Here is a 27,391-nt window from a genome sequence, read left to right as displayed (position 1 = left end):
ATTTCTAACAGCTAAATATTTCAATTCTAACTAAAGTTTTCGTAATATTCCATGTTCTGTCATTAATCGTCAATCTGTGAGATCTCTGTGTGTCCCATCTATTGAATCATGTCTAGTGTGCATGTGTGTGTGTCTTTCTGTGTCATGAAACACAGCCACTCCGTTGGATACCACACCCCCAGTGATTGATGGGTGTCCGTCCGACATAGCGATTGAAGCAGCAAATGGAGCCAGTGATGTTTCAGTCACATGGGTCGAGCCGACGGCCACGGACGACTCTGGCTCAGTGAGCTTGACTCAGACAGCCATCCCCGGAGACATTTTCCCTCTGGGGTCCACAGAAGTGACGTACACGTTTTCAGATCCATCGGGAAACTCGGCAACCTGCTCGTTCGGTGTTGTAGTGCTTGGTATGTTTGTCTGTCTGTGTATTATCACACATCTTGACTCCATCTTGCTTACTTGTCTGTGCTCCTTTGTTTATCTCTTCCTGTGCATGGAACTATTCTGTCACCAGTTACCCAACTGATAAGACATTTATGCCTATCTAGCTTTCAAAGTCGTACCCCATTTTCAAAATTGGAGGACTAGTTCTGATAAATGATCGGTTTGATTTGTTACTGTTGACTAAGTTGTAATTTACAGCTGACATTCAGTGCACAGTACAAATCAAAAATGCACAAACATTTCTCAGTGATTATATAATGACACCTAGAAAGATAACAGTGCTAAAGAGTCTGGTAAAGAGTAGAGTTGTGCGAAGTAACCTTTTATAGGGCATAATGCTTTCACAAAACATTCTACATTTCAATCAGCTTAGTTAGACAGGAGTCTTTCTCTATTACTTCTGTGTGTTCTGTTATTCCCTTCTGTGCTGCTCACAGTTAATACCTCTTCATTCACACTTTCTCCTACTTTTCTTTGGGAAAAATGTTCATAAAGTTGATCTACATCAGGTTCACATTTTCTTCTTTTGTAGCATCTACAACCAGTGATACCACAAGTCCAGTCATCACTGGCTGTCCGTCTGATATAAACATTGAAATCCCTTCCGCTTCCATAACGACCATTTCTGTCACCTGGACGGAGCCCACGGCAACGGACGACTCTGGCTCCGTCACATCCTCCTCAACCCACCAGCCTGGCGATTCATTTGCACTGGGCTCTTCCACGACTGTCGTTTACACGTTTAGCGACAGCGCCGGAAATACCGCCACATGTTCTTTTGATGTCGTATTAACATCGCCTGGTATGTGTTTACTAATCCAGCTTGGTCTAAATTTACATCTTTCATTAATCAATTTCTGCCAGTTATCAGCTACTCGTGTGATATTTGATAGGCTCTTTCCCGAGTGAAAACATTACAGTTGTCATGTAACCTCAATTACTGCATCTGTGTCCAATGTTAAACTCTATCTCTCTGTGTGGCAATGTCACTGTCCTAATTTTGCTAATTACTACCTTGACTTTATATCTAATGCATCTGACCTTATCAAACAATTGTGTGTGCTTGTACCTGTTGTAAAAACCATGGCAAGTTTTGTTGGACTGTCTTGTTACTGTAATGTACCTTCCATGTGTTTGTGCACACTATGTATATGTATGTGCTTGTCATTTTTGTAATCCATTCACATGCTTGTCCACATCTGTTAAGTCTTGAAATACATCAAAAAAAGGAAGGCTCATTTATACTGTGCTGGCTCAAACTCATATTCCTCTGTGAGCCATTGTTATCTTTGCTCTGGAATCTTGTCATACTAATATTTAAGAATAATGTTTATAACAGCAACAATGGATACAACACCACCCGTGATCAGTGGATGTCCATCCGACATCACCGTGGAAGCAATTTTCGGCTCCAGTGATGTTTCGGTCACGTGGCTGGAGCCGACGGCCACCGATGACTCGGGGTCTGTGAGCTCAACTCAAACGGCCATTCCTGGGGATCAATTTCCGTTTGGATCCACGGAAGTGATTTACACCTTTGCCGACCCCTCAGGAAACACGGCTGCTTGCTCGTTCAATGTTATTGTGTCTGGTATGTTGTTTGTGTTTTCTAATCTTTGTGCTCACAAGTGACACATGCTTGAGGGTCACTGTGTTTGGTACTAACACACACACACACATGCACACTCACGCAAACAAACATACACGCAAACATACATACACACACACACACACCTAGCAGTAGACCAAGGTGCCAGCACATCAGAACACTAATATTTTATTGGCACACTTGAAAGAAAAGTTACTGACAAATGATTTGAATGATAAGTTCATGAAAGGGTTCACTGATGCAAAAGTCACATGTGAAATATTCAATATGGTGAGAAATAGTAGTTTCAGATCATTCCTTTATCAATTTTTTGTTTTATTTCGTTATTTCTTGAAACTCCCCTGATAGATAACAAAGATAATTTTGACACTTTGTAGAAAAAACTTGACTAGTCTACATTTCATTTTGGACAAATTCAAAATACCAACAAGGTACATGTTATTCAAAAGCTTGTCATGAAAATGCAGTTTCCTCTTTGATATGAAGAAATGTGAACCAGTTGATAGAACAGCATTTACTATTAATAAAGTCAAATGCAAGAGTTGTCTTAGGGAGAATTCACAAGTTGGTACAAATATTTCACCCTTCGAAAACGTAAGAAGCTCAGGAATTGCACATTCACGTCATTGTATCTGTCACTGGTACAAGTGTGTCTTTTACTAAAAAAAAAATGTTCCTGTCCATGTGTGAGTATCTGTTTTGTGTTAATGCACCCTCACATTCGCACGACCTCTCAGCCATACCCGATGAATTTGCGCCCGTCATTGAGGGCTGCCCAGCGGACATCGTGGTCGAGGCTGTGGTCGGGTCCAGCGACATTCCTGTGAACTGGACGGACCCCACTGCCACGGATAACTCTGGCACGCTCACCCAGACGCAGACGGCCCAGCCTGGGGATACCTTTCCCTTTGGTTCCACTAACGTTGTGTACACTTTCACTGATATGTCGGGCAACAGTGCTTCATGTTCCTTCACTGTAATTGTGTCTGGTATGTCTGAAACACTTGTCACTACTTTCCTGCAATGCATGGCTATATTTATCACAGACAAAGAGTTTTATTATCCCATGACTGTTCTTAACACTACTTCACTACAGTGTATTTCAACACAAAGACCCAGATAAATGCCTTGATTGCAAAGGGGCTGATACCTGACCTTTGAATCAAGTTTTCATTAATTTGCTCATGTATCTTACTGATATCCCACACATATAGGTCAGTGTAATCCAAAAGAATTTCTACTAAATATGTGAATAAACGTGTAAGTGCCGTTGCACTGTATTTCCATATCTAGCTCTCGCGCTTTTTTCCCCCTAGCAGTTTGGCAAAGCCAGTATGTCCATCCAAATTACTTTACTATCTACTGAAGATGTGAGTAGTCGTGAAAGTACAAATTACATTTGTACTGTTTCATTTTTGTAGCAATTTGGTCACGTCTGTGTCTGCATCCAAATAGATTTTCTGGAATACAAAAGGGTATTCATTTACCCAGACCCTTTATGTGCCCCAAATTTGCTGTCTTTCTACCCAAGCAAAAGGTTCTGTCAAGTGGCAGTAGCTTCCCAACTTGTTTTTATTTGGTATGTTCCCAAGTGACTACTGCAATGCCACATGCACGACTGATGATGACTAGTGAAGTAAATAAATTTGCAGTGCTACCACAAAAATTTCTATCACATCCAACTGGCTTCAGAGTTTGGTTGCAAGGGAAAATTAGTATACTTTGGAATTTTTTATTTTTTTTTTGTAATTTGTAATTTTTTTTGCACCCCTGCCTCCCAAAAAGTGTCTTGCCGCTCTTTTCCCTTCATTTTCTAATCTGTAAATGTAAAGATGTAACTTACAACCATCCAAGTCAACCTCATGAAGTCTCCAAACTCCTGTAGGTTTATCCCAGATTACTGTACTTTAATGCATTCAGAAAGTTAAGGTCAGTGTAGATCATTCATGCATATGGTCCACAAAAATGTCAGTGGGTGCTGGTCCTTTGACTTTATCTGCCAACCTATCTCAGTTGAAGGCATCTTGGTCACATACAACTCACATCATCCACTCTTAACCAACAATGATTCACGCAGCAATTCCGGATCTGTCCCCTCCTGTCATTACTGAGTGCCCCACCGATATCGTCGTGGAGGCAGTGGTTGGCGTGGACGGGGTTCCAGTCAGTTGGACCGAGCCGGTGGCCACGGACAACTCGGGGAACTTTTCCGTCACTCAGACAGCCCTTCCAGGAGACACCTTTCACTTTGGCACCACTAACGTTCTTTACACCTTCACTGATGCTTCGGGAAACACTGCCATGTGTTCCTTTGATGTAATTGTCTCTGGTATGTCACATGTCATCAACTAACCACTTTCCCCCACATTCATTGTGCGATCACAGTAATTCAGTACTTTTCAAATTGTGAAAGGTTTGATTTCTTAAGAATAAAGAGCAGAATCACAACGCAACTGTAACTTCTTAGTCAGATGACAATGGCAAATATCAAACCATCAATTACACCAACATTAGCAAGGTAGATACTTCAATGCTTGTGCACAAGTCTTCTTAATTCTTTGTGATTAGGGAGCACTACCACTTTGTGAACCTTGATATATTCATCCATTCATATCCTATCATACACAAATTGCTGATTCTGCTGCTGAAAGAACTTGCAGTCAAATGAAGGACATGAATGGCATGTCACATATCAAAGAAACAAAACACTTCTCTTTAATACTGTTACTGTCTCTTTTACTTGTATGTGATGGACATTGTGAAACTTGTAATTGTGCAGTCCCATATTTGTTGCTCTGTGTTATGTGCATCTTATTAATGAAACATTGACATATCTTTGTTGCTGTCTGTTTCACATTAAGTTCACCTGCTAAAACAAAATTGTCTTTTATGTTACTATGTGTTTCATTACCCCTTCTGCTGCTAAAACAACCTTACCTGTGTTTTTCATTATTATGTAAGTGTCTCATACATGTATACTCTTCTGCTGCTAAAACATTGCCATCCATAATTGGTATGCCTGTAGCCATACCTGACACTGAAGAGCCGGTCATACAAAACTGCCCCGCTGACGTGGCAGTGACGGCTCCAGAAGGCACGACTGATGTTAGTGTAACGTGGGTGGAGCCGACAGCGAATGACAACTCGGGATCTATCTCCTCCTCGGCATCTCACATTCCCGGAGACACGTTCACTCTCGGCACTACGCCCGTCACGTATACCTTCTCCGACGCTTCTGGCAACTCAGTGACTTGTTCATTTAACGTGATTGTGTCAGCTGGTATGTTTACTCGTGACTAATTTCATAATTCCGTCTGCATTTCAGATATTCTGTACTGTTCCTGAGTTCTTTCTTTTGTAATTTTTGTACAGCAAATAAACACAACACTATGAGTATTCTACTCCCTGACCCACATGTACAAGTGTACAGTACTGTATATGCTGTCCTGTGCAAGTCCAATTTGTTAATGTGTATGTATTACATACATGTATTCTATGTAATCTATTATTCTATGTAATCTATTAACATTGGTGCATCTTAATCAATTTGTGACTTCTGATCATCCACCCCATGTGTGTCAAACATGCTTTGCATACTTGTTCAATCAATAATTGTTGTGTCCACTGCCCTTTGCAGACTAATTTTTAAGCACTTTTGTGTCCAAAAACTATTCATGTCCTTTCTCTTGCCTGTCTATTCTCATTCTTGCTTGCCACTGTTCGTTGCGGAAATTTTAGCAAGTGTTGACACGACGAGTCCGGTTATCTCGGGCTGTCCCTCCGACATCGACCTCCAGATTCCGTCAGACGCCATATCGACCATCTCGGTCACATGGTCCGAGCCCACGGCGACGGACGACTCGGGTCCGGTCACGTCGTTGTCGACCCACGCGCCGGGAGATTCTTTCGCGGTGGGTTCTTCGACGACGGTGACCTATACGTTTAGCGACGAGGCTGGGAACGTCGCCACATGCTCGTTTGATGTTGTCGTAACCTCTGCTGGTATGTGTAGCTAACCCTTTGTCTGTGTCTAACCTTTAAATGTAATTTCATGTCTTGCCCCCCCCCCCCTTTCCATGTTGACAAAATGTTTAACTCTGTGTATGTATAACTTTTTTGTGATTGTTTTGTTTTCATGTACTGTATGTGTATATGTATGTGTGTGCGTGCTTGTATGCATTATGAGGATTGTCTCATTTGTCTTTCTTGTTCGTTTGATTGCATTTCATGCTCGGCAATTATTATTCAGAGGCCCCCCTCCCCCCCCCCCTAAAAACAAAAGTATTCTATTGCTCATGTTAAACAAACATGTTTATAGAGATGTACAATTTTCCTGTGTTTACATTTTGTTATTTGCAAAGTCCTTGTCATATAAATGTTCTTGTTGCCTCACTTGTGCATTGTACCGCATCATTTTACTTCATCTCGTTTAATGTAATGTTTGAAAGGCACTGTAGAAGTTGTTGCTATTCTCAATACATGCATTGTCCTGTGACTCATCATGCTCATGTCAGTACTGCACACACAACCCTGCTTTTCACTATCCTGCCTGTGTGTGTTTAGCCACGATCGACAACACCGCACCGGTCATCTCCAACTGTCCCTCGGACATCAGTGTGTCCATTGCATCTGGGTCCGCTGGTGTAGCCGTCACCTGGACTGTTCCCACTGCCACGGATAACTCTGGTTCTGTCAGCTCTTCGTCCACTGCTAACCCTGGCGACTTTTTCCCCGTCGGCACAACAACTGTTAGCTACACATTCACTGATGGTTCCGGCAACTCTGCTGTGTGTTCATTTGATGTCACTGTTGCTGGTATAATGCCTATCTTCTGTCACCATTTGTCTCTGTCTGTTAATGTATATCAAATGCGACTTTGTGTCAGAGAACTTGAACAAATTCTGCTGATGAGAATACCCCTCCCCCAATTCTGATTCTGAAAGGAAAGGTTCTTAGCTTTGGAGTTAAAGTTTCTTGTCCATGTAGAATGTTCCTATGAAACCAGCTGAAATAAGCGCTGGAATATATTATCCATTTTCAAAAGAGAATCATTGCTTTGAGAGGCTCTTTTAAAGTTGATTAAGTTTCTACTGACGTTTTGTGTGCGTCTGTTTGTGCACACAGAAGAGTACTTAGCTATGAGTTGGTATTAGAGGATTTTCAAATTACTGAAAAATTTGCATATGCATTCTTAAGCACACAATATTCCAACTTATTTCAAAGTATTGAGGCTACCAATGACTGTTTTTGAAAGTTTATAGGGTTATTATGTTCACTCTTATTTGCCTCATTGGAGGAAACTGGAGAAAACAAGATCAGACTTTGGAAATGTGGCAAAAAAAAAAACTGTTAAAAGCACTAGGGCCTACTGTCCCTTAATTTGCTTCAAAGCTTCAGATAATTAGGTACAATAGAAGAGGAAATGCTCTAAAAAAAAAAAAAAAAAAAAAAAAAATCAGAATTCATCATTTACTTTCATAAATGAGTGTACTTCACCTGTATACGAAATTTCCTGTTGTGTTATGTGTGAGGATGGGTATTAAACATGAGGTTGGATTGTGTCAAAGGAAATACAGTTTCAGAGCTGCCAACTAGTACTGATTTTCAGCAATTTCCACTGAAATTTGTGAAGAAGACTGAATGTTACTAGCAAATTGTACTGGTTTTAGAAGTCATTGTCTGGGATGTATTCTATTACACTGTTTAATAAGGATTACTGGTTCTCACTCAAAAATGGTGCAAATTACTGATTTTACAAAAGTTGGCAGCTCTGCGGTTTGTGTGGTCCAGTCCAGTGTTTCCTCATTCATCTTTGCTGCACATTCCCATCCCATACCCAAGCAAATCATCTGTAGTCCTCACTCTGCCTGGGACTTCACTGTGCTAGTATTATGTTCATGCCATTTCCTGCACAGAGTTGCTTCATCTTACATGTTGCTTGTCATACATTTTTTAATGTCACATGCACACACTCTCCATTCACTGTCCTGTCTGTGTTTAGCCACGATCGACAACACCGCACCGGTCATCTCCAACTGTCCCTCGGACATCAGTGTGTCCATTGCATCTGGGTCCACTGGTGTAGCCGTCACCTGGACTGTTCCCACTGCCACGGATAACTCTGGTTCTGTCAGCTCTTCGTCCACTGCTAACCCTGGCGACTTTTTCCCCGTCGGCACAACAACTGTTAGCTACACATTCACTGATGGTTCCGGCAACTCTGCTGTGTGTTCATTTGATGTCACTGTTGCTGGTATAATGCATCTCTTCTGTCACCATTTGTCTCTGTCTGTTAATGTATATCAAATGCGACTTTGTGTCAGAGAACTTGAACAAATTCTGCTGATGAGAATACCCCTCCCCCAATTCTGATTCTGAAAGGAAAGGTTCTTAGCTTTGGAGTAAAAGTTTCTTGTCCATGTAGAATGTTCCTATGAAACCAGCTGAAATAAGTGCTGGAATATATTATCCATTTTCAAAAGAGAATCATTGCTTTGAGAGGGTCTTTTAAAGGTGATTAAGTTTCTACTGACCTTTTGTGTGTGTGTGTTTGTGCACACAGAAGAGTACTTATCTATGAGTTGGTATTAGAGGATTTTCAAATTACTGAAATATTTGCATATGCATTCTTAAGCACACAATATTCCAACTTATTTCAAAGTATTGAGGCTACCAATGACTGTTTTTGAAAGTTTATAGGGTTATTATGTTCACTCTTATTTGCCTCATTGGAGGAAACTGGAGAAAACAAGATCAGACTTCGGAAATGTGGCCCCCCCAAAAAAAACCTGTTAAAAGCACTAGGGCCTACTGTCCCTTAATTTGCTTCAAAGCTTCTGATAATTAGGTACAATAGAAGAGGAAATGCTCTTTAAAAAAAAAAAAAAAAAAAAAAAAATCAGAATTCATCATTTACTTTCATAAATGAGTGTACTTCACCTGTATACGAAATTTCCTGTTGTGTTACGTGTGAGGATGGGTATTAAACATGAGGTTGGATTGTGTCAAAGGAAATACAGTTTCAGAGCTGCCAACTAGTACTGATTTTCAGCAATTTCCACTGAAATTTGCAAAGAATACTGAATGTTACTAGCAAATTTTACTGGTTTTAGAAATGATTGTCTGGGATATATTCTATTACACTGTTTAATAAGGATTACTGATTCTCACTCAAAAATGGTGCAAATTACTGATTTTACAAAAGTTGGCAGCTCTGCGGTTTGTGTGGTCCAGTCCAGTGGTTCCTCATTCATCTTTGCTGCACATTCCCATCCCATACCCAAGCAAATCATCTGTAGTCCTCACTCTGCCTGGGACTTCACTGTGCTAGTATTATGTTCATGCCATTTCCTGCACAGAGTTGCTTCATCTTACAAATTGTACATGTTGCTTGTCATACATTTTTTAATGTCACATGCACACACTCTCCGTTCACTGTCCTGTCTGTGTTTAGCCACGATCGACAACACCGCACCGGTCATCTCCAACTGTCCCTCGGACATCAGTGTGTCCATTGCATCTGGGTCCGCTGGCGTAGCCGTCACCTGGACTGTTCCCACTGCCACGGATAACTCTGGTTCCGTCAGTACTGCGTCTACTGCCAACCCTGGCGACTTTTTCCCCATTGGCACAACAACTGTTAGCTACACATTCACTGATGGCTCTGGCAACTCTGCTGTGTGTTCTTTTGATGTCACTGTTGCTGGTATATTGTCTTTTTTATGTCATTGTTTGTCTCTGTGTTATGTATGGATGTACTACATCAGTAAAATAGAATGTACTGTTGTGTTAATATGTGCTTGCACTATAGCATTTAAAAACCTCAAATGTAAACATATTTTATATGTTGCCATGCATGTGAAAACTTGCTCATTGCTCAAATCATCATAGCCGCATTAAGATGTTCATTCCCTTTTTTGTGTATGCCAAATTCAGGATAAGTAATGGCATATCCATCTCATACCCATTTCATTATATCAATATGATCCAATACGTTACCATGCATGGATATGATGATACACATGTACACTTGACTGTTTTTCATGCATCTATCTATATCGCATACACATACCCACTGTATACTATCCTGTCTGTGTGTAGCCACTATCGACAACACCGCACCGGTCATCTCCAACTGTCCATCGGACATCAGTGTGTCCATTTCATCTGGGTCCACTGGTGTGGCCGTCACCTGGACTGTTCCCACTGCCACAGATAACTCTGGTTCCGTCAGCTCTGCATCTACTGCTAACCCCGGCGACTTTTTCCCCGTTGGCACAACAACTGTTAGCTATACATTCACTGATGGCTCCGGCAACTCTGCTGTGTGTTCTTTTGATGTCACTGTTGCTGGTATAATGTCTTTTATATGTCATTGTTTGTCTCTGTGTTATGTATGAATGTACTACATCAGTAAAATAGAATGTACATGTATGTTGTGTTAATATGTGCTTGCACTATAGCATTTGAAACAGCAAAATGTAAACACATTTTGTATGCTGCCATTCATATGAAAATTGGTTCATTGCTCATATATATATCAGCATAGCAGCAAATTCCATTTTTTGTGTATGCCAAATCCATTATAAGTAATGGCACGTTTATGTCTTACCCATTTCATTTTACACTGTACCAATGTGGTCCAGTAAGTTGCCTTGCATGGTGTTGTGATATACACTTGTACTGTTTTTTCATGCATCTACATGTACCTCTATCGCATCCACATACCCGCTGTATACTGTCCTGTCTATGTTTAGCCACGATCGACAACACCGCACCGGTCATCTCTAACTGTCCATCGGACATCAGTGTGTCCATTTCATCTGGGTCGGCTGGTGTGGCCGTCACCTGGACTGTTCCCACTGCCACGGATAACTCTGGTTCCGTCAGCTCTTCGTCCACTGCTAACCCCGGCGACTTTTTCCCCGTCGGCACAACAACTGTTAGCTACACATTCACTGATGGCTCTGGCAACTCGGCTGTGTGTTCATTTGATGTCACTGTTGCTGGTATAATGTCTTTTATATGTCATTGTTTGTCTTTGTGTTATGTATGAATGTACTACATCAGTAAAATAGAATGTACTGTTGTGTTAATATGTGCTTGCACTATAGCATTTGAAACAGCAAAATGTAAACACATTTTGTATACTGCCATTCATATGAAAATTGGTTCATTGCTCATATATATATCAGCATAGCAGCAAATTCCATTTTTTGTGTATGCCAAATCCATTATGAGTAATGGCATGTTTATGTCTTACCCATTTCATTTTACATTGTACCAATGTGGTCCAGTAAGTTGCCTTGCATGATGTTGTGATATACACTTGTACTGTTTTTTCATGCGTCTACATGTACCTCTATCGCATCCACATACCCGCTGTATACTGTCCTGTCTATGTTTAGCCACAATCGACAACACCGCACCGGTCATCTCCAACTGTCCATCGGACATCAGTGTGTCCATTGCATCTGGGTCCGCTGGTGTAGCCGTCACCTGGACTGTTCCCACTGCCACGGATAACTCTGGTTCCGTCAGCTCTGCATCTACTGCTAACCCTGGCGACTTTTTCCCCGTTGGCACAACAACTGTTAGCTACACATTCACTGATGGCTCTGGCAACTCGGCTGTGTGTTCATTTGATGTCACTGTTGCTGGTATATTGTCTTTTATTTGTCATCATCCATTTGTCTCTTTCTGTTGTCATGTATATATGTACTCCATCTGTCAACTGGAATGTATGTTTTTGTTAATGTGTGCTTGGACTATTGCATTTAAAAACCTCAAAATGTAACCATATTTTGTATGTTGCCATGCATGTGAAAACTTGGTCATTACTCGAATCATTGTAGCAGCATATTCCCTTTATGTGTATGCCAAATCCAGGATATGCAATGACAGATTTATCTCATCCCATTTCATTATATCAGTATGATCCAATTACTGTAAAAGTGGAAATTTTCGCGCATTTTGTGCAACCAGAAACCAGCGCTGAAATAAAAGCCATACATGTGTATGTTCCAGTGGTTGGATGTCTTGATTCCGCAGAATGAAAAACATGCGAATCTCGCCTTACCTGGCCGAGCACAAAAAATTAGTTGTGCAAAAATATCCACTTATACAGTAGTTACCTTGCATGGATGTGGTGATACACTGTACACTTGTATTGTTTTTCATGCATCTATAATTGCATACACATACCCACTGTATACTATCCTGTCTGTGTGTAGCCACTATCGACAACACCGCACCGGTCATCTCCAACTGTCCATCGGACATCAGTGTGTCCATTTCATCTGGGTCCACTGGTGTGGCCGTCACATGGACTATTCCCACTGCCACGGATAACTCTGGTTCCGTCAGCTCTGCATCTACTGCTAACCCCGGCGACTTTTTCCCCATTGGCACAACAACTGTTAGCTACACATTCACTGATGGTTCCGGCAACTCGGCTGTGTGTTCATTTGATGTCACTGTGGCTGGTACACTACACTTATTGTCTTGCACGACTGTCACACTTGATATCAAAGTGTCTCTGTAAAGCATGCATGTGCGTCTTTGTACATGGCTTTGTAATTACACGTGTATCTTTTGCTTTTGTATGCATGTTTATTTATTTTTTTGCCTTTGATATGGTCAATCCATCAATTCAATTCAATTCAATTCATTTATTTTCATACTTCTCATTTATGAATATTACACCAGAAATAATAGTACAAATTCTTTTACCTTATCAACAATGTGCAAGAATACATTACATTCGCCATCTTTGTTCTGCATTACCTTTGCTGCATGAGATGTGAATGAACTCTTTCTGTCCTGTATTATGTAATCACTGTGTGCATATTCCTTTGCGATATACTCTATAAAGCTTTCATACTCCATTAGCTTTTGTTTCAGAATTGCATACATGTAAATACTGACAGGTTTTTGTATGACCTGAAGTGGAGCCAGCTTTGCATGTTACAAACCAGTATTTCCCCCCTTTTTAGATCGCCCAGCATATTCTAGCTGTTCTCATCATCCGCATCGCATGTCAATTCTTTTCATGCAGAATTTTGAAGTGTTCCATGAGCCGAGTTTTGCAGCTGTGTGCTGTATACAGCATATATTTAGCGAGTCTAAATTTTCACGAATGGGCACTTCCTGACAATTTCACGAGTGGTTAAATTTGTGATTGTGGAGTACTGTACTGGATTGCAAAATGTACTTGTGCATATCACATTCATATTTGGATCAGGGTCAATATTTTTGCATGTCTTTAACTTCTAAATAGCACCTCACTCGCGAAATTTGCAAAAATGAAAACCTTGCGATATATTCAACGTACAATGTATGCTCTGGTTGTCATGAAATGGAGTTAATGTTCTTCTTTCCCACCCCACGTACAATCAGTTGGTATGCCAGTGACACAGTGGAGCAGTTTCCTCGTTTCTGTACAGAGGAGTCGCCTCTAAGCATACATAATGTGATATCATTCCTGCAGCCGCCGCTGACACCACGGCACCGGTCATCACCAACTGCCCCAGCGATTTCTCCGTGAACTCGGGCACGAATTCCTTCGTCTTCGTCTCCTGGGGTGCCGTCGACGCTACCGACGACTCGGGCACGGTGACTCAAGTGGCTGGGCCATCCTCCAACCAGGGGTTCTACCAGGCGGACACCGTCAACACGGTCACCTATGTCTTTGAGGATCCCTCTGGCAACCAGGCCACCTGTACCTTCACTGTCACTGTACTGGGTACGTTCCCCCATGAAAGAAAATGCCTCTTAATTTTGCTAGATGTATACCTGCAAATAGTGAAAGGCATGGTACAGTTGGTCGAGATGGGTGATTCAGAGTTTAACTTATTATGATTAAAATATTAATGAGCAAACATGTATGATTCTAAGAGGAATTAAAAGTTTATTTGATGAAAATTGATTATGAAATGACCGAGATACAGTGTATCAATTAACAAAGTAAAACAGAGTGGTCCTAATAAAAGGTAGGTCCTGCCTTTTGTTAGGACCTTTTTATTTTTGGATATCTCACCCATCATAAAACCAATATTCATCAATTAAACTTTAAATTCCTCATAAAACTGTACATTCCTTAATATTTCATAAGAGGTTTCTCATTATCTCACTCAAAAAAGTTGGAAACCTGAAGCCTCATCTCAACAAAAATGACACCATCTCTTTAAGCTGTGCGTAGAGACATGTTTAGCTTTTGTTGTTTTGTTACTCTGAAGATGATATCCGAACATCTTTGTATTCTTGGTAGCGAAAGTGCCAAGAGACAACCCAGGCTCACTGCTGATGAATTTACATGTGCATATCGTCGCTGGGGTGACAAGACCTTGTATCTGCAATTTTGGTAAAAATGACTTTTTGAGTTAATGGTCAGATAATCAGTTAAGTGATGTCCTGTCCAAATCCCAGATGTCTTACCCCAAAAATGAAGCCACCACGGCATGTCAAAGGAATGTCTATCCCATTGGATACAGTGCTTTGGCTGCCATGTTTTTTTGTTCTCCTGAACATTTGACATTTTGTAGATATGAGGTCTTGTCGCCCCAGCGTCGATATGCTCTTTTTATGAAACATAAGGCAGGGCTCGACACTAATGGTGGCCCGATGGCCCGGAGCCACCAAAGACGCACGTCGGGCCACCAAAATTTCAAAAATGAAGAATTTGGTGGCCTGATCGGGCCACCAAAAAAGTGGGATGTTTGCCTTTGGGCCACCAAAAATCAAAGTTATTGTGGAGCCCTGCATAAGGGTTTGTTGTGATGTTCTCTCTCAGAGATGTATACTGTATTACCAATAACTGGGAGGAGGATATCGCACAATATCATATTCCACTCCAGCTGTTCCGCAAGAAAGATTCTACCAGTTGATACAAGCAGCAGTATCAAGTTATGGCTGCTGACAGGAGGAAAATGCTGTCTGTTCATTCTGGTCATAAATTCCGAGGTATTCTGCATGGCACTGCCCAAGCAAATGCCGATTGAACACGCGCATCGCATACCCGGCCAGATTTGTATTCCACACGAGGCAATGATTGAAGCCTAGAGATGTGCTCAGTGCAGAGATTCTGTGGGTTGAACATGTACATGTCATGTGGCAGACATGGGCATTGCAGTCATATAACACTGATAAGTAAAAGTAACTTCTTTTTTTTCCGGTCAAGTGTTGGGGTACATGTACAAGAGGTTATAAAGAGCATTTAGCAGGTCACGCTTTGATTCAAGCAAATTTTCTGCTTCGGACAGTGACAATTATGTGCCATATGCGGTTTTAATAATCCTTTTCTTGCAGGCAACGTAGACAACACAAGTCCTGTCATCTCTGGTTGCCCGTCGGACATTACCGTTTCGACGACGCTGAATGGCAATCCCGTGGCAGTGACCTGGACGGAGCCCACGGCCACCGACGACAGCGGGTCGGTCACCACCACGCAGTCCGCCAACCCCGGCGATTCTTTCAATGTCGGCTCCACCACTGTCACGTACACCTTCAGCGATGCCGCGGGCAACACAGCTGTCTGTTCCTTTGATGTAATCGTGGTTGGTGAGTGTGTGTGTGTTGTGTTTTGGGGAAGGCAAAATGTCTTTTGAACAGGATGTATCTTATTTATCTAACCTCCACCTATACAGATACATGTATGTTCTTACTGTAAAGGAATGATTGATATTTTCTGTGCAGTGTCCATTTTAAACTAATCAGGGTCCAACTATTCTTGCATTTGCAATGTTGTGCATGTTTGGTGGTGGTGGTGACTTTAATGATGTCCTTCTCTGATTCCTAACTCTTGTTTGTTTTGACATTTGCCGTGATGAAAGAGAAACTGGTAGAGACGGCCAGATTGCATATTTGAGTGTTTGTACAATTCAAATACTGTATCACTAATTTTTTTTTTTATTATTATTCACACTAAATCTGATCCATGAACCACATTTTCCTGTGAACCAACCAAACAGCAGATACAGATATCTCGTGTCCCAAAACTGCCCCAAGTTGTGATTCTCTTTTTGTTTTAATTTAAGAATCAATTTTCCTCTTTTTCAGTGGAGCAATGATGCGCCAATACAAAGACTGAAATCCCTCAATGTGCCAGTCACTTGAGATCTCGTGTTCTGAAAGCTTGGTATTACAGAAGAATGCCACATTCAATTTCTTTTTTTTTCCCCCTCTGGTTTGCCATTTAAGTCTTAGTGGTAGCCATGCGGATGATAATTGTCAAATTTTGTGCACAATACAATTCATAATCTTTAATTTGATTTCTATGGTTTATAAAAGTGTAATGAATAGATGCTTGATCAAGTGTCATATCACAGTCTGCACCAACAGACAAGAAGAATGAAATTTATTTTGCCTTCAATACACGGGACAAGCTTTGGCTGCTGCTTGTACAAACAGGAAAATGTGGTCTTAAGTACACTGTAACATCAAGTTAACATTGAGTGCCTACAACCTGAACCAGTGGAGGAAATTCAGCAAGTTTGTGAGTATACAGTTCCACGCTCTCCTCACTTTCATCCAAATGCGTGTCATGCTTGTCTCGAACTAACAGCGACAATCGACAACACCGTTCCGGTCATTTCAAATTGTCCGAGCGACATCGCCGTCCAGACCACTCTGGATGGTGCCGCTGTGGCCGTCACCTGGACCGAACCGACCGCTACTGATGATTCCGGATCGGTTACCTCCGCCTCGACCGCCAGCCCAGGGGACTCTTTCCCGGTCGGGATTACCACAGTCACGTACACATTTAGTGACGGCTCTGGCAATTCTGCTGTCTGTTCATTCTCTGTTACTGTTTCTGGTATGTGTTTTCGTTTGTTTGTTTGTTTTTTTGTCCCTTTCCCTGCCCTTGCATGCATATAATCCACAGGGAATGTAATTCCTGTAATAAATCTATAGACAAATCTTGCATGTCTCATATAATCATCAAATATTACATTTTTGACTAGACACTTGGTTGTCTTTGAAATGTAGAAGCTAACCTGTATAACAAGCACTTGTTGTGGGAGGGGCAGATCATGTTCAGTTGTAGCTAATATCCATGATTATGTAAGCAGTAAGAAATGATAAATATCTGTCCACATTTCTCAAAATTTTACTTCTCAACTAAGTGCTTTGTGACAGAATGATATGTTGTTATGGTAAGAACTTGGCTCTTTTAGAATTTTTTGAAAGTATCTGCAGTAATTTGAAAGTATCTGCAGTATGTTTCATGTTTGTAATTCTTATTATAGCCACTTGTATGCCTGTGTACCCTTGTACTGCATGGTAAAGTCCCCACTGGGTACTTTGGAATTAAACACTATCACAGATCACAGTGTGTATATGGCCATGCTTGTTGCTGCATTACTTTTCCTGGCAGATTTTATTCCAAAGTTGTGCATAATTCCATTAGTGTTTCAAAGTTCAAAGTCACACCTGGATGCCTCATATCTTGGCAGGGAGGATTTCAGTTTTACAAAAGTCAAAGGTCATAAGGTCAATAGATTCCGCCAAAAGAACTCTGTATCTGTAGATGAGATGAAATCCTCATATTCGAAATCTCACAAAACTTTTTACAGTCAGGAGTTAGGATGAGCACATTGGTCCAACGGATGAATTTGTGTTATTCTGCCATGAACAAAACAAAACAAGAAAAGAATGATAGCACATCCGCAAGTGGTCTGCATGTGTGAGCATAAATGGCACTCACTGTGATATACATATTTTATAACACCAGGAGGCTAAATGTACCTCTGTACCTTCTTTTACTGGCTTGTCACAAAATTGAGTATTCTCCTTCCCACAATCATGTACTGCCAATTCTAAGCACAAAATGTGCCTTCCCAGCGGAATGCACTTGTGTGCAAAAGAGCTGTACGTCCACCACCATTGCTTGAATATGCTTAAGGAATGGAGTGCTGAAAGGACATAACTCAAAACGGTTTTCATTGATGCCTTCAACCTCATACTAACTTCGTATCGTGCAGCTACCGTAGACAACACCCCTCCCGTTATCTCGGGATGCCCGAGCGACATTTCCGTCCAGACGACACTCGGTGGCACCGCTGTTGCGGTGACTTGGACAGAGCCGACTGCTGTTGACGATTCTGGCTCTGTTAGCGTTGCCTCGACAGCTAGCCCCGGAGATTCCTTCAATGTTGGCAGCACCCTTGTCATTTACACTTTCACTGATGGCTCTGGGAATGCGGCTGTTTGCACATTTACCGTGACCGTATCTGGTATGTTTTCCTTTTATTGAGCATCACCCGTTTACCTTCACAATGTACTCGGTTGTGTTTCACCCTTAACTGATGAAGACGTAAATGACATGTCATGCATGCACAGGATTAATTCAAAACAGTGTTTTTGTTTCATTTTCAGTTGTTCTCGTGCATTATATACTGAATTCATAACATGAGTGATCATTTTATCCATCATACAATGAGAAATTGTTTTCTCACCTAACCTCCATCCTGATTTATCCGCCATGCATGTGTGTATTAAACCATATTTATCCACGTACCGTGTGTTGTGCAATGTATTCACGAACAGCCACCGTTGACAACACCTCGCCCGTGGTCTCGGATTGCCCCGACGACATCACGGTCCAGACGACGCTCGGCGGGTCCGCCGTGGGCGTGACGTGGGCGGAGCCGACCGCCGTGGACGATTCTGGCTTTGTCACATCCTCCTCCACGGCCTCTCCCGGAGATTCGTTCGGTGTTGGCGCCACCACAGTGACGTATACGTTTAGTGATGGCTCCGGCAACGTAGCTGTGTGTGAATTTACAGTCACTGTGGTTGGTAGGTGTATTTTCCCAACCAACCCATCATATCTTCTTTTTTCTCTTTAAATTTAGTAGTCACGCTACAACCCTCTTGTTGCTGTATCCTGTACATTCCAGTTCCTATGGTTTCAATTTTATAACACTAATGACATGCATGTTTCCATTTTGTCTATATAGAAAAGCCCGTGCATGCAGATAATTCCTTATTAAATATCATATTCTCTTCTGTAGCCCATTTCTAGAGCCTTGTACCTAAAACACTTTACTTGTCTGAATATATTTCTCATTAATGTACTGTCCTCGTATCAACAAGTTGTGTTTGGTGTGTGAGATAATTTCCCAATGTGTGATTTTCAACAACAACAACAAAAGAGAAATATAATATCTATGTAATGTCAGGTAAAGTTTTGTACATGTAGTTTCCTCACAATTTGTATATACTTAGTTTGAATATCTACAGGCATTTTTTTGCTGCATCACTCATACATGTATGGTCTTTTGATTTTGTTTTGTGAGTTGTTATATGTAACTGTGATAATGATTGCCCATGACATCACACGCCAAATTGAATTGCTTGTATTTTCATTATTCTATTTCAATATTCAGTTATTTGTTCTAGCAGACAATGCCCTCGTACACACTAAATATGATGTGCTTTTAAAATGTTGTCAAGCATTTGTCAAAACCAATCGTAATTGAAGCAAAGAAGCGAATTTCCAGACTTGCATTCCTCGCCATCCTTCCATTCGTCTGGGATTATATCCATCGGCCTCTGTTACCCCACTGATTAATTCTTTACTTTGGTTGTAGCAGGATTATGATAGACATTCTTTTCCCTTCCAGTATCCTCTGGCTTCTATTACAAAAACTGCATTTATTATAGCGTCCATCTGTGCTGCCTTAGCTTCTGCCACAAGCAGTGGTGATTAAAAGCACAACAGCTGAACGGTATATTGCCTCCTTTAGCACTTTCTGGTGTTGGGATGGTGAAAAGGAATTTAAAGTGATTAACCCAAATCCAGTCACCCCATGTGTCCATTTTTTTTATTCGGGTATTGTCCTCCCTACATTTTGCTTAAATTGAAAGGCTTGTATTATGTCGCAACATAAAACATTGGCGGTCTCTAGCAATACTGGGTAAAGTGTTGACTTGCCTCTATCTGGCTTGACAGCTACAGCTACATAACACTTGTGCCATTGCCCTCTGCTGGTGTTGGAAAGAGTTACTCGTGCTTGACCGCGGCCAAATGCACCCGCCTCTCAGAGATGATAATGTGCCGAGTTATCGAGTTCAGTTGGTCACTAAAAAGCCTAACCCTGCACCCCCCCTCCCAGCTACCATTGATAACACGGCACCTGTGGTCACTAACTGCCCTTCCGACATCACCGTGGCGACCACCCTCGATGGCAGTCCGGTCAGCGTGTCGTGGACGGAGCCCACGGCGACGGACGACTCCGGCAATCCCGTCATCACCACGTCAACGTCTTCCCCGGGAGATTCTTTTGCCGTCGGGGCAACCACGGTTACGTACACCTTTGCTGATGATTCAGGAAACGCTGCCGTCTGTACATTTGATATCATTGTCGTTGGTACGTGTCAAGCTGCATTCCGCTCTCTGCCGTGTTTGTCCTTCGAGCTCTCAACTTTGATTTTTTCACCCTTAATCTACAGTTTGTAGATATTAACAACTTGTTTGCTCAAACACTGACAAGTTCTAAGCCATACACTGTACAAGTATCCTGCTCTTCGACATTGATACTCCATTGACTGATACTTTTCAAAACCCAACTATTTTTTCACACCTGCAACAGCAGTGTACATAGCATATGAACAGGATGAAATTACATGTAGGTTCAGATTAGTTCAGGGCAATTTGATTTTAGTATGTATACCCGTCCAAAAATAAAAGACTACTTTTTTTGCAGTATTTGTCTGCGCAGCCCATACATGGTCACTTTTCTTATGCATGATGATATCTGATTGATGGCAAGAAATGATGATTTTCCAGTCTTTAATGTAATCAGTGTGTAATTTGAAGTATTAATATCAGAATATTACTTAATCTGATCTATACCTCACATATATTCACATCAATAACCCAGCTACGGTCGATAACACGGCACCTGTGGTTACTAACTGTCCAAATGATATCACCGTGGCCACCACCCTCGACGGAGCGGCTGTCGCCGTAACTTGGACCGAACCCACTGCTGTGGATGATTCGGGCTTGCCCGTTACCACCACCTCCACATCTACACCGGGAGATTCTTTCCCGTTAGGAACCACCACAATTGTGTACACTTTTACCGATGGTTCCGGCAATACAGCTGTGTGTACATTTGATGTCACAGTCACTGGTATGTGGTAAATTAATTGCATACTACTACACAAGTAACACCTAACATACATTGTACCTTCTGTATCCAACTATTTCATTTAAACCCCAATGCTGCTATACTATGAATAATGCAGCAGTTTCCTTCAAATGTTGCCTCAACTTACATTTTGATTTTCACATTTGCCTACAAATTCGAAGGTTGTAGTGAAGCTTTCAATAGAACACACAGCTAGCAATTAGAAAAAAAAAAAATTTCCTATGATGATACAACTTTTTTTTTTTCACCTAGCCGAGAAACAAATTGCTATGATGTTCTGCCAACTTTGTGCAACATCTGAATTATGGAAAAAGATGTTGAATGTTTCCTTACTAACGTGACATATGAAATTTTTCCTCTTACTAACTCCAGCAACTATTGATAACACTGCACCTGTGGTCACTAACTGTCCAAACGATATCTCTGTGGCAACCACCCTGGATGGCGCGGCGGTCGCCGTCACTTGGACCGAACCCACTGCTGTGGACGATTCTGGCTTGCCTGTTACCACCACCTCCACATCTACACCGGGAGATTCTTTCCCGTTAGGAACCACCACAATTGTGTACACTTTTACCGATGGTTCCGGCAATACAGCTGTGTGTACATTTGATGTCACAGTCACTGGTATGTGGTAAATTAATTGCATACTACTACACAAGTAACACCTAACATACATTGTACCTTCTGTATCCAACTATTTCATTTAAACCCCAATGCTGCCATACTATGAATAATGCAGCAGTTTCCTTCAGATGTTGCCTCAACTTACATTTTGATTTTCACATTTAACAGCAAATGTGAAGGTTGTAGTCGAGCTTTCACATAGAACACACAGCTTGCAATTAGAAAAAAAGAATAATTTCCTATGATGCTGCAACTTTTTTTTTTCACCTAGCCGAAAAACAAATTGCTATGATGTTCTGCCAACTTTGTACAACATCTGAATTATTGAAAAAGATGTTGAATGTTTCGTTACTAACGTGACATATGAAATTGCTCCTCTTACTAACTCCAGCAACTATTGATAACACTGCACCTGTGGTCACTAACTGTCCAAACGATATCTCTGTGGCAACCACCCTGGATGGCGCGGCGGTTGCCGTCACTTGGACCGAACCCACTGCTGTGGACGATTCGGGCTTGCCCGTTACCACCACCTCCACATCTACACCGGGAGATTCTTTCCCGGTGGGAACCACCACAATTGTGTACACTTTTACGGATGGTTCCGGCAATACAGCTGTGTGTACATTTGATGTCACAGTCACTGGTACGTGGTAGATTAACTACTTGTTCATGCACATGCACTAATACTTAATGTATTCTTTGTATCTAACTTTCATTTCCATGAAGTTCAAGTCTCTCAAATGAAATGAATAGAGATGATAACGTTTCTTATGTTGCGAGACAGCTTTGATATATTTCATAACCTGCGGGCATATTGCAGCCATCAATTAAATTATTCAATTCTCTGTGCCAATTTTCTGCCATAGTGCCACTGTGCATTATAAAGTTGCTGTCAAGCTGCCACAATCTCTCTTGAATTCAACTTCTCACCAATTAGACACTGCAAAATTTCAAGTTCTTAGGATTCTGCATCTTGTATCTTTCTTGCTTCCTAGCAGAGGAAAAAAAAAATTTCCCATGTGATTTAACATATCTAAAGCACTGCTGATTCTAACCCTAACTTTGCGTATTAGAGCAGTTCTTGAATACTGTGGGTATCGGATTTAGCTGATCTTATTTATATTAACACGTACAGGCATGCAAAATGCACTTTCGGCTTCCTTTCACTTTTCCCATTTCTCAGAGCCTCGTTCTGCCAAATGTACACTGATGTTGATTTGCATGAGGTCGCAGGCAAGCAGCTTAGAAAAAGAGGAATTTCCATTAGTATTTCCTCAAAGTCCATTACAGATGATATTAATTCATAGTGCTGCAGCTTCCTTTTTTCTTCTTAGCAAAGAAAAGATAATTATGCTGTCAGCCTTAATACTGCTTCAAGCACTGCCCGTCATCATCCAAATTTTTTGTGCAGTAGTAAAACTTTGTAAACAGAAAAAATGTCAAATACATTGTACTTTCATCGCTAACTTTACCCCTGTAATTATTTCTTTGACTAACCATAGCAACTATTGATAACACGGCACCTGTGGTTACTAACTGTCCAAACGATATCTCCGTGGCAACCACCCTCGGAGGAGCGGCTGTTGCCGTGACTTGGACCGAACCCACTGCTGTGGACGATTCAGGCTTGCCCGTTGCCACCACCTCCACATCTACACCGGGAGATTCTTTCCCGGTGGGAACCACCACAATTGTGTACACTTTTACCGATGGTTCTGGCAATACAGCTGTGTGTACATTTGATGTCACAGTCACTGGTATGTGGTAGATTAACAAAATGTTGCTACACAAGTAATACTAACCATGCTCTTAATATCTACCGGTTGTTTCTCCAAACCCTGATGTACATGTAGGAATGAAAGGGACGTGAATGAATGATATTGCACTTATGTATTGGAGCTTTTTTTAAGTGCTTCATTGTATTTAACATCTGCAAGCAAGATTTTATTTTTATATAATCCTGTTTTCCATTTTTTTTCTGCCAATTTTGCCGACCTTCTCTGGTTCACGCTGCATAAGATTGCAAACGGGCTGCCAAAATCTTTGTAAGGCTTAATTTTCATTTGAAAAAGATATATATTTTGCAAATATCAGAATCAATAATGGCTTGCTCTATTCTTTCAAAACCATTACCAGTAGCACAATGTAATGAAAATACTGTCATGACCAACTCCAAATTTCGAACATAAGAAAATTCAACAGCAACAAAATACAGAATGCTCTCCGGGATGACACTACCGTACCTCGTTTAATTGTTTATTTGACTAAACCTAGCAACTATCGATAACACGGCACCTGTGGTTACTAACTGTCCAAACGATATCTCCGTGGCAACCACCCTCGACGGAGCGGCGGTTGCCGTGACTTGGACCGAACCCACTGCTGTGGATGATTCAGGCTTGCCTGTTACCACCACCTCCACATCTACACCGGGAGATTCTTTCCCAGTGGGAACCACCACAATTGTGTACACTTTTACCGATGGTTCCGGCAATACAGCTGTGTGTACATTTGATGTCACAGTAACTGGTACGTGGTAAATTAACTGCATGTTACGGCACATGAGTGATACTAAATACATTCTTCGTATCTAATAGTTGCTTTCTCAAGTCTAAATAAATAAAGGTGATTAAAAACCCAAGTAATGAATCGTTCCTTCTACTGCGAGATCAGCATATGAATTGTCGCCTGCAAGCCTTCCGCAAACTTTCTAAATATCCAACTCTCTCTGTCAATTCTGTCAACTCTGTGCTATTTTGCCTCATAAAGTTGCCATCATGTTCCCAAAATCTTTCTTGTGGTCAACTTCTCACCTATTTGACATGCAAAATATCAAGCTCTTATGATTTCTGGAACTTGTTCCACTCTTGCTTCTTGGCAAAGGAAAAACATTGCTGTCTTCCGTACTATTGCTTTTTTTTTATTTGATAGCATTATTATTTCAAGCACTACAGAGTCTAATCCTTACTTTCTGTATGGGAGCTTTCCTTTGAATGCTGCATCACCTGATGTTTGACACTTTGCAAACAAAGTTTCAGCTGCCTTCAAATTTTTTCAGATTTTTCTGATTTCTTATTTTGCCAAATTTACACAAATGTATCTTTTAATGAGGTTGCATTGAAGTTGCTAAAATCTTTCTTTTGTCAATATTTCATGAAAGCTCAATACTGCAACTTTTCTCTTCTTCTTGGCACTGCAAAAATCTTTCAAACTTTGTGCAATACCGTGATAAGTTAGCAGAAGAGTCTCAAATGCTTTCCTCACTAACATTACCCTTGTAATCATTTCTTTGGCTAACCTTAATAGCAACTATTGATAACGCGGCACCTGTGGTTACTAACTGTCCAAATGATATCACCGTGGCCACCACCCTCGACGGAGCAGCCGTTGCCGTGACTTGGACCGAACCCACTGCTGTGGATGATTCGGGCTTGCCCGTTACCACCACCTCCACATCTGCACCAGGGGATTCCTTCCCGGTGGGAACCACCACAATTGTGTACACTTTTACCGATGGTTCTGGCAATACAGCTGTGTGTACATTTGGTGTCACAGTAACTGGTATGTGGTAAATTAACTGCATGCCATAACACTAAACATGCCCTCTGTTTCCAGCTATTTCCTTCAGGTTCCAATCCTGCAATAAAATGAAATATGCACCAGTTTCCTTAAGTCATCTCGTCATGCATTTTTACATTTGGTAACAAATTTGTAGGTTGCAGCCAAGCTGCTAAAATCTTTGTAAAATGATTTTTCCATAAACAAAAAGCTTGCAAAGAGAGAAAAAAAATGTTTGATTTCGTATAATGCTGCAATGCTAATTCTTTTCAATAAGCTGAGAAAAAAATTGCTCTGATTTGCTGCCAACTGTGTGCAACATCTGAATCATTGAAAGAGATGTTGAATGTTTCCTCACTAACGTCACATCTGAAATTTTTTCTCTTACTAACTCTAGCAACTATTGATAACACTGCACCTGTGGTTACTAACTGTCCAAATGATATCTCCGTGGCCACCACCCTGGACGGCGTGGCGGTCGCCGTGACTTGGACCGAACCCATCGCGGTGGACGATTCGGCATTGCCCCCGGCTACGACCTCCTCATCCCTCCCAGGGGATTCTTTCCCGCTGGGGACCACCACGGTCGTGTACACATTCACTGATGGCTCTGGCAATACAGCCGTGTGTGCATTCGATATCACAGTCACTGGTACTAATTTTACTTTGCGTGTTCTGTTCCCCACACACAAAGTACATGTACATGTAGTTGCTACCAAAAATAGGAAAAAGGGCAGTGAACGTGAGCTCCCTAGGATTATAGTGATTGAGGAATGACAAATGCTTAAACAGAAGTGCTGCGTTTTGTCAAAGCAATTTATTAAAACCTGCGATAGAGCGCATGACTTCTCCACGGCACGGAGCATTGGGTACAAAGGAGAGATTCTAGTTTCTTCTCCTTCTCTGACACCTCCCTGATTAACTTGGTTTGAAGTCCTGTCCGCTGAATCTCAAAAGCATCTTTCCTCATACTTTTTTTGTGTGTGTGTGTGTTAGAACTGTTTTTCTAACATTTAAGTAATGATATTGGCATTGTGCAAAGATTGATTCACATCTCTTTAAATTCTGTCATTACACCACACCACTGAAATGATGTTATATTCCCTCTCATTTACGTGTTCCTTGTATTGCGCATTCACTTGAATATATACTTGATACATGAACATTATTTCTTCCCCATTTCACTAACCCAGCAACTATTGATAACACTGCACCTGTTATTGATAACTGCCCAACTGACATTACTGTTCCGACCACTCTCGATGGCTCGCCAGTCAGCGTGTCTTGGACCGAGCCGACGGCCACTGACGATTCGGGCGAGATGTTGAATGTGATTGCCACGTCGGTACCCGGGATCGCCTTCCCCCTTGGCACAACCACTGTCATATATACTTTCAGTGATAATGCCGGAAACAGCGCCGCGTGCACATTTGATATTACTGTCACTGGTACGTCTCAAGGTTGAATGTCCCCTCGTTATAGCGCCCATCATCCTAGTTTTGGAGCAGCGACCAGAAGAGCATGCAGTTGGAAGCTGTTTTAGAGTAGGGTCAGATCTCGTGGCTCAGACATTTGCTGCTTTCTCTCAAGGAGGTCATGGAAATACAATGTAGCTGTACTATAGGTTGGCCCCTTCCATCATTGAGGAGATGGTACTCCGGACATTTTAGCATTTTAATTTCGGTTTTCATCACACAATTTGTCAATCGCAGTTACTGTAATCCTTTGTTCAGTTCCATTCTTACAACTGTACATCTTGATTGCATGGCTCTTTAGACATACATTTGTAGTGCATTGTGGCAACCCTGTGCTCCTAGTTTCATTCATTTCTTGGTCACAGAGACGAGGTAGCATGCGCTTTTGGAGCATTGCAACCTGTGCTGCGACCTCGTGCTTGCAGGTTGGATTTTACAGCTCAATCCATGCACTGTTACAGTGCAATGCTTGTACACGTAGATCATGGTGCAATGAATGTAACATGTCCATGATG

At 41.5% G+C, this 27,391-nt stretch overlaps 1 protein-coding gene across 1 annotated transcript in view; it reads left to right on the top strand.

Annotated features, from left to right (window-relative positions):
• The window catches only part of LOC140233334 (uncharacterized), a 123,286-nt gene that overhangs the window by 28,102 nt on the left and 67,793 nt on the right, over positions 1-27,391 (top strand). The window contains exons 10-32 of the mRNA XM_072313443.1: positions 980-1,249; positions 1,787-2,038; positions 2,794-3,045; positions 4,134-4,385; positions 6,620-6,871; positions 8,058-8,309; positions 9,510-9,761; positions 10,157-10,408; positions 10,813-11,064; positions 11,464-11,715; positions 12,289-12,540; positions 15,362-15,613; positions 16,617-16,868; positions 18,037-18,288; positions 18,602-18,853; positions 20,173-20,427; positions 20,941-21,195; positions 21,586-21,840; positions 22,232-22,486; positions 23,346-23,600; positions 24,118-24,372; positions 25,150-25,404; positions 26,595-26,849. Of these exons, the coding sequence (XP_072169544.1) occupies positions 980-1,249; positions 1,787-2,038; positions 2,794-3,045; positions 4,134-4,385; positions 6,620-6,871; positions 8,058-8,309; positions 9,510-9,761; positions 10,157-10,408; positions 10,813-11,064; positions 11,464-11,715; positions 12,289-12,540; positions 15,362-15,613; positions 16,617-16,868; positions 18,037-18,288; positions 18,602-18,853; positions 20,173-20,427; positions 20,941-21,195; positions 21,586-21,840; positions 22,232-22,486; positions 23,346-23,600; positions 24,118-24,372; positions 25,150-25,404; positions 26,595-26,849 (5,838 nt within the window). The remainder of the gene's footprint in view (positions 1-979; positions 1,250-1,786; positions 2,039-2,793; positions 3,046-4,133; positions 4,386-6,619; positions 6,872-8,057; positions 8,310-9,509; positions 9,762-10,156; positions 10,409-10,812; positions 11,065-11,463; positions 11,716-12,288; positions 12,541-15,361; positions 15,614-16,616; positions 16,869-18,036; positions 18,289-18,601; positions 18,854-20,172; positions 20,428-20,940; positions 21,196-21,585; positions 21,841-22,231; positions 22,487-23,345; positions 23,601-24,117; positions 24,373-25,149; positions 25,405-26,594; positions 26,850-27,391) is intronic.

Source organism: Diadema setosum, chromosome 9, assembly GCF_964275005.1.
Source record: "Diadema setosum chromosome 9, eeDiaSeto1, whole genome shotgun sequence".
Taxonomy (NCBI): domain Eukaryota; kingdom Metazoa; phylum Echinodermata; class Echinoidea; order Diadematoida; family Diadematidae; genus Diadema; species Diadema setosum.
This window is presented reverse-complemented; position numbering and strand designations above follow the sequence as displayed.